The sequence below is a fragment of the Eurosta solidaginis genome, chromosome 4 (assembly GCF_040869045.1).
Source record: "Eurosta solidaginis isolate ZX-2024a chromosome 4, ASM4086904v1, whole genome shotgun sequence".
NCBI lineage: Eukaryota > Metazoa > Arthropoda > Insecta > Diptera > Tephritidae > Eurosta > Eurosta solidaginis.
In genome coordinates, this window is record NC_090322.1 from 67,679,914 (window position 1) to 67,692,303 (window position 12,390).

The window sequence follows — 12,390 nt, forward strand, 5'->3', positions numbered from 1 at the left end:
ATGATAAGAAAAGTAGCGCTACTCAGTGAGAAAGAGTACATTGAAGAAAACATGAAGAAAATAAAGAATATACTATTCAAAAATTGCTATCCAAGCACCTTTATTGATAGACTAATTAATAACACAATAATCAGAATTAGTCAAAACCCCAACAATTTACCGCGGGATAACACTAATAAAAAGTACATCGGTGTAACATACATACCGGGTCTTACTGACAATCAAATACTACATAAAATAATAAACAACAAAAATATTAACTACGCGCACAAGCCGAACAACACACTTAATTATATTTTTACAAAAACCAAAGATCCAATTCCAAAAGATCAACAAAATGATGTGGTGTATAAAATAACATGCAATGGTCGCGATGATGATAAATGTGGAAGATGTTATACGTATCAATAAACACCAAAAAGACGCAGCAAACAAAAAAACGAACACCGGTTTAGCTCATCACTTAACAAAGAGCAACCATATAGCGGACTTCTCAAATGTCGAAATATTAGATATTGAAAAAAGAGAAAAAACGAGAATGTCTCTAGAAAGCATAAGAATACAACAACAAATACACAACACACTAAATTTTAAAGAAGACTTTGACAACATCAGCAGCGTCTACTCAGCTGTTATTCAGAGATGCAAAACAAAGTAAACAAAAAAATGCAAGTGCCAACTCTTTATGTTTGTTTAAAAATAAAGTGCAATTTATAATTTAACTGTAATATAATTAATCATTAAAGAAAATCCCCTGAAGATAGCGTGAGAAAAAAGAACGTCGAAACGCGTCTGGAAAACAACAACAACTGTGTTTTAATTTTTTGAACATATGTGCTCAACCCAGCAAACATGAATATCAGAAATTGCAAATCCGAGACAAAAATCCAACAATCAACCATAAACATGAAACAATTCTTTAGACACATCAAAACAAAATACAATGAAGAAATACAATATACTATTGCGAAGCAAAAAGAAAGACTCAAGTTTCTGCTCAAATGCAAAAGCTATGGGGTCACACCACCACACTTACGAGGTAAGACAAAATATCTGTCGCATTGCTTCACAAACCAGTCTACCCGTCATCAACTAAAAAAATTGGAAACGGGTTTTCTGCAAAAAATACTGAATTTGGAAGTAAAAGAAACAAACATAAATATTAAAATAATTGATAAAGACTTGAAACAAATAACGAAAACACTAAGAGAGAGATTAGAGGTACATGAATATGAACCTATGGTGGAAAAACAATATCATTTTTAAAAGCACATTGGCACTATTACAGAAAAAATTCACCAAAAAAAGCTACAAGCTCAAATATCACGAAACAGTGACAAGTTTGGAATTAGGTTTAATGAAGACGGGTTCATCAACAAAACGAACATTGAAGTACCATATGAAAGCCTTTGTTTACTCTCGTTTGGCACAAAATTTGCATTACCAGTAACAAAAGGTAATTTTCCCCCATACATTTAATCGCAGAATTAGAACAAGGGATACAAGGTATCGAGGACGACAGAAGTAAAGACACAATAAGAAGCAACATAGCCACAAAAATCAGCAGCTACCAGAGAAGAATAAACAATAATCCTAAAGAAAAATATATAATTCAAATGTTTGAAAATACAAAGAAATTTCTACGACAGCATAAGGGTAATGTAGTACTAACGCAGGCGGATAAAGGAAGCAAAACGGTTCTGATGAACATAACTGAGTATGAACAAAAAATGAGTGATCTACTTAGCGACAGAAAGGTATATAAAACTATAAGAAAGGATCCAACCCAACAACTTATGCGAAAGAATAACGCAATTGTTAATGAGTTGTTCAAAGAAAACAAAATCAACATAAGAGAAAAATTTCAACTAGCTAGTACAGCAGCCGTCGCGCCTAGATTATACGGTCTTCCAAAAATCCATAAGGAAAGTATACCACTAAGACCAATCTCATCTTCTGCGAGGGTACCTTGTTACAAGTTGTCCAAACATATTGGTGCTATACTCAAAAACATAATATCAGAAGATTTCAACATAAAAAATGCATTTCAACTAAAGGAGAGATTAAAGAATATTAACATAGAAGATGATGAAGTACTCATATAGTTCGACGTAATTTCACTATTCACAAATACTCCATCACACCTAGCAATACAGACGATAATGAAACAATGGTCGCAATTGGAAAAACACACAAACATCTCAAGAAAACAGTTCCAAAATATATTAGAGTTTTGTTTACGAGAAAATAATTATTTTATGTACAACTCGAGGTTGTACCAACAAACATAAGGGATGCCAAGGGGCAATCCACTATCTCCTACTATAGCGGATATAGTATTGGACAAAATACTTGACGACAGCATAGCTGAATTAAAAGAAAAGGGCATATACATCAAATACATCAACAAGTATGTAGATGATGTATTCGCAATCATAAAAACCAAGGGCGCGGAAGACATCTTAAAAATATTAAATGCGCAACATACAAGCATAAAATTCACTATGGAAAAAGAAAAGGAAAATAAAATAGCCTTCCTAGATGTAGAAATAATTAGAAAAAACAAACAGTTATTAATGAATTGGTACACTAAATCCATCGCATCGGGCCGATTAATTAACTATCATTCAAACCACCCTTGGAAACAAAAAATTAACACCGCAACAAGTATGATAAGAAAAGTAGCGCTACTCAGTGAGAAAGAGTACATTGAAGAAAACATGAAGAAAATAAAGAATATACTATTCAAAAATTGCTATCCAAGCACCTTTATTTATAGACTAATTAATAACACAATAAACAGAATTAGTCAAAACCCCGACAATTTACCGCCGGATAACACTAATAAAAAGTACATCGGTGTAACATACATACCGGGTCTTACTGACAATCAAATACTACATAAAATAATAATGGCAATGGTCGCGATGATGATAAATGTGGAAAATGTTATATTGGAACAACCAAACGACAACTGGGTATACGTATCAATGAACACCAACAAGACGCAGCAAACAAAAAAACGAACACCGGTTTAGCTCATCACTTAACAAAGAGCAACCATATAGCGGACTTCTCAAATGTCGAAATATTAGATATTGAAAAAAGAGAAAAAACGAGAATGTCTCTAGAAAGCATAAGAATACAACAACAAATACACAACACACTAAATTTTAAAGAAGACTTTGACAACATCAGCAGCGTCTACTCAGCTGTTATTCAGAGATGCAAATCAAAGTAAACAAAAAAATGCAAGTGCCAACTCTTTATGTTTGTTTAAAAATAAAATGCAATTTATAATTTAATTGTAATATAATTAATGTAAGTAAAAGAAAAAATGTGTGTGAAGTGTTAGTTTCATGTTTATTGTTAGAAAAAAGTATCAAATGTATATTATTTTTACATATTTAGTATTAAAGAAAATCCCCAGAAGATGACGTGAGAAAAAAGAACGTCGAAACGCGTCGGGAAAACAACAACAACTGTGTTTTAATTTTTTGACCATATGTGCTCAACCCAGCAAACATAAATATCAGAAATTGGTCCATATATAAATATAAAGATTTTGTTTAGTTAATGAATAAAATAATCGCAGAAATATATTGACATCAACATTCTTTAAAGGCATTAAGTGAACTTTAGTGCCTATTTACTATAGACCACAGTATTGCTTTGGTTCTTTGAAAGTCAGCAAGAGAAACTCCGGTACGAACACTTTCATTCGTGTGTTTGTTCCGCCTGTGATTTTCACTTTCCCAACAAATATGTATCATTCCGTCGAAATAAGAAAAAACTTTTTGGTTTATTTCTTACTTTTAACTTGATTGCCTATCCAAACAATATAAACGATTTCTTAGTTGTGACTTTTATCTCATAAAATTTAATCTCAAATGAGCTTTAGTTAAAATATTTTTTAAAGAGTGTTTTAAGTAAGACCGATTATTCTTAAACCTTACACGATAGGTGAATTGTTATTCAAGCGGGTCGGACGTGTATAATTTTGCTCTTGGAGTTTGTTTTACAACATGGTCAAAACCAATATAAAAATCGTCGAAATATCGTCATTAATGTGAGATAGAGACTCGGGAAGCTAAGGAAGAGGTTATATTTAAAATCTTATGATTATAAATATCAATATACTGTGTCTACTCAAAAATATTGTGAGAAAGTGGCTCAAATAAACTAATAAAACATATACATATGTATGTATGCATGTTCGTCTAACGAGATACATATATACAAATAATATAAAATAGTGAAAAGCGCGCGGTTTCAAAGACGAAATGTCCGAAACCACCAAATGTGATAAATGCAAAGTTGCCATACGTTGAGAGACAGGTGTCAGGTGCGTGGGTGTATGTGGAAAGGTATACCACTCTGCACCAAAATGTTCTGGGTTGGATAGCTACAAAGCCAATGTAATAGGATCGCATCCAATGGTGAAGTTTATTTGTGATGAGTGCATTACGTATATACGTAATGTTGACTTAGTTGTAAGAGACATGCAACAGCATGTGTTAACAAAAATAGTATATACTTAAAAGAATATAAAAATGAATTTGAACGGGCAATACAAACCAGCAAGAGAGAGCTAAAAGATCTAATGAAAGCGATGGATGATAAGTATAATGAAAGGTTAGCGACCCTAAAAATGCGCCAAGAAATGTACTTAAAAAATGCAGCAGAAATAAAGAAAGAGCGGGAGGTAGCGGAGCAAATGATAAAACAAGTTGAAGTAGTGGGAAATGAAAATGAAAAATTATGTAGCGAAATAAAAACAATAGTGAAAGATAAAGGCAGTGTAACGCAACAGCAAAAATCATATGCAAATGCATTGAAAATGAGTCATAATATGCATACAAACAGGGACGTGCCGGAATTTAAGAAACGCACTCCTATAATTGTGGAGCCGAAAACAAAACAAACTAGTGAAAAAACAAAAAAAGATTTAAACAATAAAATTAACCCTAAAGAGCTAAAAATCACTGATATCAAAACAGGCCAAAATGGTGTTATGGTGATTGATAGTATAAATGAAAGTGAAAGAGATAAAATCAAAGAAATTATGGACAAACAAATAAGTGATGAATATGAAATAAAGATCCCACGGGACTATAAACCAAGAATATTTATAACTGAATTAATAGAGTGTTTAAAGAACCAAAACAGGACGAAATAAAAATTATTAAACAATACAATGTCAAAACAAACAACAAAAACTACTATAATGCAATTGTAGAGGTGGATGAAGATATGTTTACCAACGTTATGAAGTTAGATAAACTAAACGTAGGATGGGAAAGATGCAGGTTTTACGATGGTGTTAATGTGACAACATGTTTCAAATGTAAAGGATACAACCATAAAGCGACCGATTGTAAAACTGAAGAGGTGTGCAGCAAATGTTTGGGTAAACATAAAACCACGGAGTGTAATGAAACGCCTATAAACAAGTGTATAAATTGCATAAAGGCCAATGAAAAATTAAACTTAGGGCTAGATGTAAATCACTTGTGTAATAGCCGACAAGGTCCGGTTTATTTAAAGCACTTAAGTGCAAAAAAGCATAGACTTGGCTATTAGCAACTAATGCACTACTCAAGTTACAGATCAACTTGAGGATTATATTCCCGCAAAAGTTAATCGAAAAAGCAAGTCTGCAAAAGCTGATAACAATATATTAAAATGTATTTACCTAAACATTAATAGTAGTTGTATTTCGTTGCAAACTATTACAATTAAAACACTAGCTAGCTTACCAAATTGCATGGAAAGCAACAATAAAAAGTAATTGAGTTGAGTTGGCTAAGCGGTTTCAACTGAAACCGCTTAGGTAATTGTCGACCTGATTGATAGTGTTGTATAGTGTTGCATATTCAAAAATAGAGCACTATTGTGAACGAGCGAATGAAATGAACATACGAATGTGCAGATAAACAAAAATAACGAAATAACAGCGTGGCGGCAGGGTGACATACATACAAACAAACACGCACTTCATGTATTTTGTTTTTGTAATTCTCTACTTGAGTGTCAAAAACATACTGCGCTAGAAGTAGAAATGTCAAAGCAGCTAAAAAAAAGTAACCATCTGTATGGTTTTGCCATAATGAAACTGTTTAGCTAGTTGAAGCATTTTTTCAAGCTCGCTTCCAAAAAAAAACACCTAGTATATGTCGAATAAAAGTGAATTGGAAGCGACGGCGGAAGTTCTCAAGCCGGCAATCATATTATGCTCTGAAACGTGTACAACAAAAGATATTGAAGATAATGAATTAGAAATAGGACCTTTTAACATGATAAGATGTGATTCCCACAGTAGGCATACTGGCGGAGTACTAATATATGTACATAGAGAAATAAATTTTAATATATGGTAGTGTAAACATGAATTTGTGGTGCATTATAATAAAATTGAAAAAACTTGGAAAAAAGTGGCAAGTAGGGGTGCTCTACCACTCGCCCAGCACAAGTGATGCAGCCTTCCTATACTATTTAAATTAAATATTAATTGATAAATATGAAAAAAGTAACTACAATATACTAGTTGGTGATTTTAATACCAACATGAATCACATATCAACATACAGTACAAAACTGAATGAAATATTTTCCGTGATGGGTATGGTTCAAAAAGTGGATTTTAATACACGAATAACGGATACAACTGAATCTAAAATTGAACTCATATATTCAAATTCTGAAGAAATAAAGTGTAAATCTTTGCAAGCATATCAGAATTTCTGATCATGAAACAATAATGTTCAATGTTCAAATATCTAAATCATATAAGATGAGAGTGATTAAGAAAATAATTGCTTGGGATAAATATAGTAATGACAGTTTATTAAACCTACTTAGGTCCTTTAATTTTACTTTCTATGAAAATTTATTAATAGATGATAAAGTTGAACTAGTGAACCACATTTTAACGCAAGCGATGGAAAATTTAACCTATGAAAAAGTAGTACATATAAAACTAATGAATAAGTGGTACGATAGAGAACTTGCACAAATAAATAAACATAAATTTTATTTGTATACATGTGCTATACAGACAGGACTGTGGGAAGAATACAAAAATATTAATAAAATGTATAAAAACCTAGTTAAAATTAAGAAAATTAAATACATGGAAAATAAAGTTATAATATATGAAAACAACGCCAAAGATATGTGGAAGTACCTTAAATCGACGGCCTGCTTGGCGCGGGATAACGATGGTATTGTGACGAATATTAGTGACACTAAGTGATACTCCCATCATTAATCTGATACTAATTAAATAAAGCCACAACAACAATGAAACAAGCTGCTACACTTGTATGTACGTAAACAAATTAATCATTATGTCTGCACACATACATGCGGGGCAACAGAGAGAGATACTCACAAGCGCATGTCATCATCAGCCGCTCACATGTACACACGCATATGGATACAAATTGCAAATATACGTGTATATAGCTCATAAATAAGCACGAGGTTCACGAAATTACTAGACAGTCCGGTTTTAGGAAAAAACATTCGTGTGAAACAGCTCTTAAATTTGTGATATCGGAGTGGAAAGATGATCTAAATAATAAGAAGGTGGTGGGTGGTTGCTATCTTTCTTGACCTTAAAAGAGCCTTCGAAACGGTAGATAGCGAAATCCTTATAAAGAAACTTCAACAAATTGGTATTAAAGACATAGAGCGCCTGATTCCGCAGTTATTTAAAATATAGGAAACAGCGAACAGTTATAAAAACAGCGATATCTGATGTATTGGAAGTGCCCATAGGCTTACCACAAGGCTCGGTCCTAGCACCAATATTGTTCCTAATATATATAAATGATATAGTTAATGCGATACAAGACTGTGATATCAAACTATTTGCGGATGATGCATTACTTATGATCAGTGATAATAATACTACTACTGCGGTATTAAAAATGCAAAATGATCTCAACAACTTATACACAGTGCGAATAGGCTAAAGCTTAATATAAACAAAACCAAATGTATGGTCATAACAAGAAAAAATATTAATGATGAGGACTTACGTGGGCTAAAAATAAATAATGAAAGCATACAAGAAGTTAATAGCATAAAATATTTAGGGATTATAATTGATAACAAACTTAAATTTGAAGAACATATAAACTACACAGTTGCGAAAGTCGCGAAAAAGATTGGTGTTGTGCAGAGATCTACCAAGTATATACAAGAAAAATATAAAATAATTATTTATAAATCTATTATTGAACCACACTTTGTGTATTGCCCATCGATATTATTCATAATAGCGGACAAAGAAATTGATAAGCTACAAAAGCTTCAAAATAGATGTATGATGTTTATTCTCTTTAGAGAGAGAGAAAGTTGAACTGGTTGATTGTCAAACAAAAAAATTATTTTCATACCATGAAATTGATATTTAATATAAACATGGAAATGTAGCTGAATATTTAAGTAGTAACGTAGTTCTAGTGGAGCAAACAGACAATATAAATACTAGAAATAGACATAATTTTAAATTGCCATTTTTCGAACAGAAATAGATAAGCAAAATAAATTTTACAAAGGCCTAAAGGGTTACAACGAGCTCCCATTGGAAATTAAAAACTGTAATGAAATCTTAGTTTTTAAGGCAAAATTATATGAATTTTATAAAATTCTATCTATAAGATAGAATAGTACTATTTGTATCTTGAATTAGGCTTTAATAAATAAATAACTAACTAACTATACTGAAGACATAGAAAAGGGAAAAATAATTACATATATCAAAATTCCGGAAACTATTACATGTTCATGCGTTTTGATATGTAACTCGACAAATGTATGTATGTACTATGTATAGGAATTAACTCGCAAATAAACTATTGTAACGAATTTAGTGAAAATCCGCTTATTTTACACCTTCTGCTAACGTTCGTATCGCCAAACTGTTGAATAAATAACTAATATTCAATAATGCAAAATGGCCTTTATTAAAGTACTTCACAATAACACTGATACTTCACAGCCAATAGCTCGCTTAAATCAAACTGATTGCTCATGCCACAGCTGGTGCTGCTTTTATAATCTTCGGTTTCCTCGTTGGCATATTTCTAGGCGTTTCTTCTTCTAGAATTTACTACTTGGTTACCAGCTATAAACTCACCAACTATAAACTACAGATGCATGTTTATAGCTTCTCGCATAGCAATATGCGCGATGATTGCATACTTTTGTGAGTTATCTCAGATATATGCATGTGTTTGTGCATATCTCTTCATATGTACATATGTGTAGACATAATGATTGATTTGTTTATGTATATGCAAGTGACTGCTTAGCACCGGCATAGAGATGATAGTATGCCTTAGTGTTGCTAATATTCTTTACACTATTATATTTCTTTGTTGGGCGATATATAAAATCACAAATCAAATTAAACTTTGGTTTACAGGTTTGTTTAAAAATACTGAGCTGTGTTATTTGGATGGATTCAACAAGGCCCTGTACGACTTAAAAGCTGGACCCTTGATTCCGAAATTTTCCATATACCTAACCACCAAATGTTTGATTTTAATGTACCCCAGAAATAACTACCCAGTTTTAAATTAACAAAAAATATGTATGTGTATATATGTAATAAATACGGAAAAAAATGTTTTTTTTTCTTCTTTTTGTTGCAGCTTCCAATATTCAACGAAAATGGTATCTGGTCGTCCCCTTTTATATTTGTCTTTACCGGGAGTAGTATTTATCCTGGGGGTGTATTGGTATCGGCGTCGCAATAAAAATCGTATAATTGGTGAAGACACAAGTGGCGGGGGAGAACAAGATAGTTTGAATATCCAAAAATCCGATGGATCGTCAACACCTCATTCAGAGTTAAACTACTTGAAAAATTCACATCCATTATCAAGCGATTCTGTTAACATAAAAAATGCAACATCTGGCGATGAGAGTCCAACCCTCAGACTTTTCGGAAAATCTGCTCCAATAAAAATTGTTCAAAATTGCAGAAGTTCACCTGTAAAGCAACAACAGATTGATTCCGAAGTTCTAAAAAGTAAAATTCAAGATGCGGGAAATAAAGTCCTCCGTTCAATCGATGAAGACTTTGAAAATCTATCATCACCGATTGATTTGCCAGATTCTGTTGATAACCGAATTAGTTTTTATGCGCGCAACGTGAATTGTAAAAATGATGCCCCGGTTGTGATTCGGGCTACTCGTACCCCAAAAATATCGCCTGAGAACTCTTTCCTTGAAAGTAAATATACCAAAGAGTGTGAAGAAAATAACAACACAAATTCTAAAGGAAATGTTGAAAAAGAAACTCAAGATGAAGCACTAAATTTAGGGTTCAACCAATCAACGTCATTCAAACAGAAAGAAAATGAACCGCAACCAGTGAATGTTGAAGAAAATTGTAACAAAGAAGCATCAATCAAAGTAATAAGTGAAGAAATCGATGAAACTGAAAATGAAAAGCGCGATGTTGGTGCTGCTAGTCCATCATTAAGCGTATGCAGTGCACAATCTGGTGATTCCGGAAAAGGCTCAAGTTTACCACGCTCCGAAGCAAATCGTGCCAAAACTACATATGAATTCTTCTTTCCAAATAGTTTTGTTGGTCATTTATATGGTAGAAAACACTCATTTATAAATCATATTAAAGTTAAAACTTCAGCAAATGTAGTTATACGCAAATCAAACAATGCTGGCAAATTGGTATGCATATGCGCCATTGAAGGTTCTGATAGCGAAATTAAAGCTGCTTTGGCAATGATCAGACAACGTCTACCTGCCAAACGTTATCCTAACTTCACAATGCAAAGGATACGCCCTCAAACTGTTGTTCCTCTACCTACCGAAAGAATACTTCATCTACAGGCAAGCCTTTTGTGATATTAATTTTTTTGATCTTTGATTTAATCGTCTATTCATTTATAACATTCGTAAATTAGTTTGAGACATATTCACAACATTAGTTTGAGACGTATTCACAATAATTTCTCTTATTAAATTATTGTATCTTTCTTATGATGGAAAAACTGAAGGAATTTAAAAGCCAGTATAAATACAATAAATTAATTAGAGAAATTATTGTGAATACGTCTCAAATTAAATGTTTAACTGAAATTTTTAAGCATATTAATTTAATAAATAATATATTTTTGCTATAGCTTAAACTCATCGAAGGCATTAATAATGACATAGTTGTCACGTCTGTTGTAAATGGTGCTCACATGTTCGTGCAACATCCTTCACATCCTTCACATATTGACTTACCTCTTCTACAAAAATGTTTATATGATACGTACACAGCAAGAGATGCACCTATGTTGCCTGGAATCGAAATTAGTGCTGTGTGTGTTCTACCAGTCAATGATATTTGGTATAGAGTTCAAATTGTTGAACAGGATAGTGAAGATGAAGCGCGGTGCGTGGTAAAATTTTTAGATTTTGGAGGCTATATGAATGTACACTTTCATGAACTGCGACAAATAAGATCGGATTTCATGAATACACCATTCCAAGCAACAGAATGTGTTTTATCAAATGTGGAACCAATGGGTACGTCGTGGTTTTTTTTATTAATTATTTATTTGTAATTCAATTTTCTATTATACTAGATTCAACATGGTCAGCAGAAGCTACAGATATTTTGTGTCAGCTAACCAAAGGAATTGTTTTGCAAGCACAAGTAGCGGGATACAATAGTCATGATATACCAGAAATTTACTTATATGCCTACTTAGGACCAAATGTAAGTATTAAGCATAGTTAACTGTGGTATTAAGTAAATTGTTGAATATGTTGAATATTCACAAAGTAATGTCGTTTTATTTCAAATAGTGTCGCCGTGTACATTGTTACTTATTCACCACTGATGGTTGTTGTTGTAGCAGTGCTACCATACAGTTACTGCTACCCTACTGTACTATATATATCATATCTTAATCTACTACAGCTCGACCAACCTGACTACGTGATCCGGCTGCCATGTTGTTGTTGTTGTAGCAGTGCTTCGCCACATCCAATAGGTGCCGATCACAAATTGTCATCAATGCCCTCTAACGGAAGTCTAAGGAAACTTGCAGTTTCAACAGGGATGGACCATAGTGAGAGTGGTGTTAGAGGCGTTGGTTCCACATTACTATTGAAGAGATGGTTGGTGGCATGTGGGGACACATTGCAATTAGGACATACATTTTGTATGTCGGGGTTGATTCTGGATAGGTAAGAGTTTAACCTGTTACAGTACCCAGATCGAAGTTGAGCTAGAGGGACTAGCGTCTCCCTAGGGAATGTGCGTTCCTCTTCTGCAAGTTTGGGGTATTGTTCTTTTAGTACAGGATTCACCAGGCAATTCCTTGCATAGAGGTCCGACGCCTGTTTGTGGAGTTC

The 12,390-nt window shown here is 33.0% G+C and overlaps 1 protein-coding gene across 1 annotated transcript in view; it reads left to right on the plus strand.

The window, feature by feature from the left end:
• spoon (spoonbill) overlaps positions 1-11,785 on the plus strand; it is a 66,150-nt gene extending 54,365 nt beyond the window's left edge. Inside the window, exons 2-4 of the mRNA XM_067778893.1 lie at positions 9,666-10,872; positions 11,166-11,556; positions 11,616-11,785. Coding sequence (XP_067634994.1) covers positions 9,685-10,872; positions 11,166-11,556; positions 11,616-11,770 — 1,734 coding nt within the window. The 5' untranslated portion in view covers positions 9,666-9,684 and the 3' untranslated portion in view covers positions 11,771-11,785. The remainder of the gene's footprint in view (positions 1-9,665; positions 10,873-11,165; positions 11,557-11,615) is intronic.
• Positions 11,786-12,390: the final 605 nt, after the last annotated feature.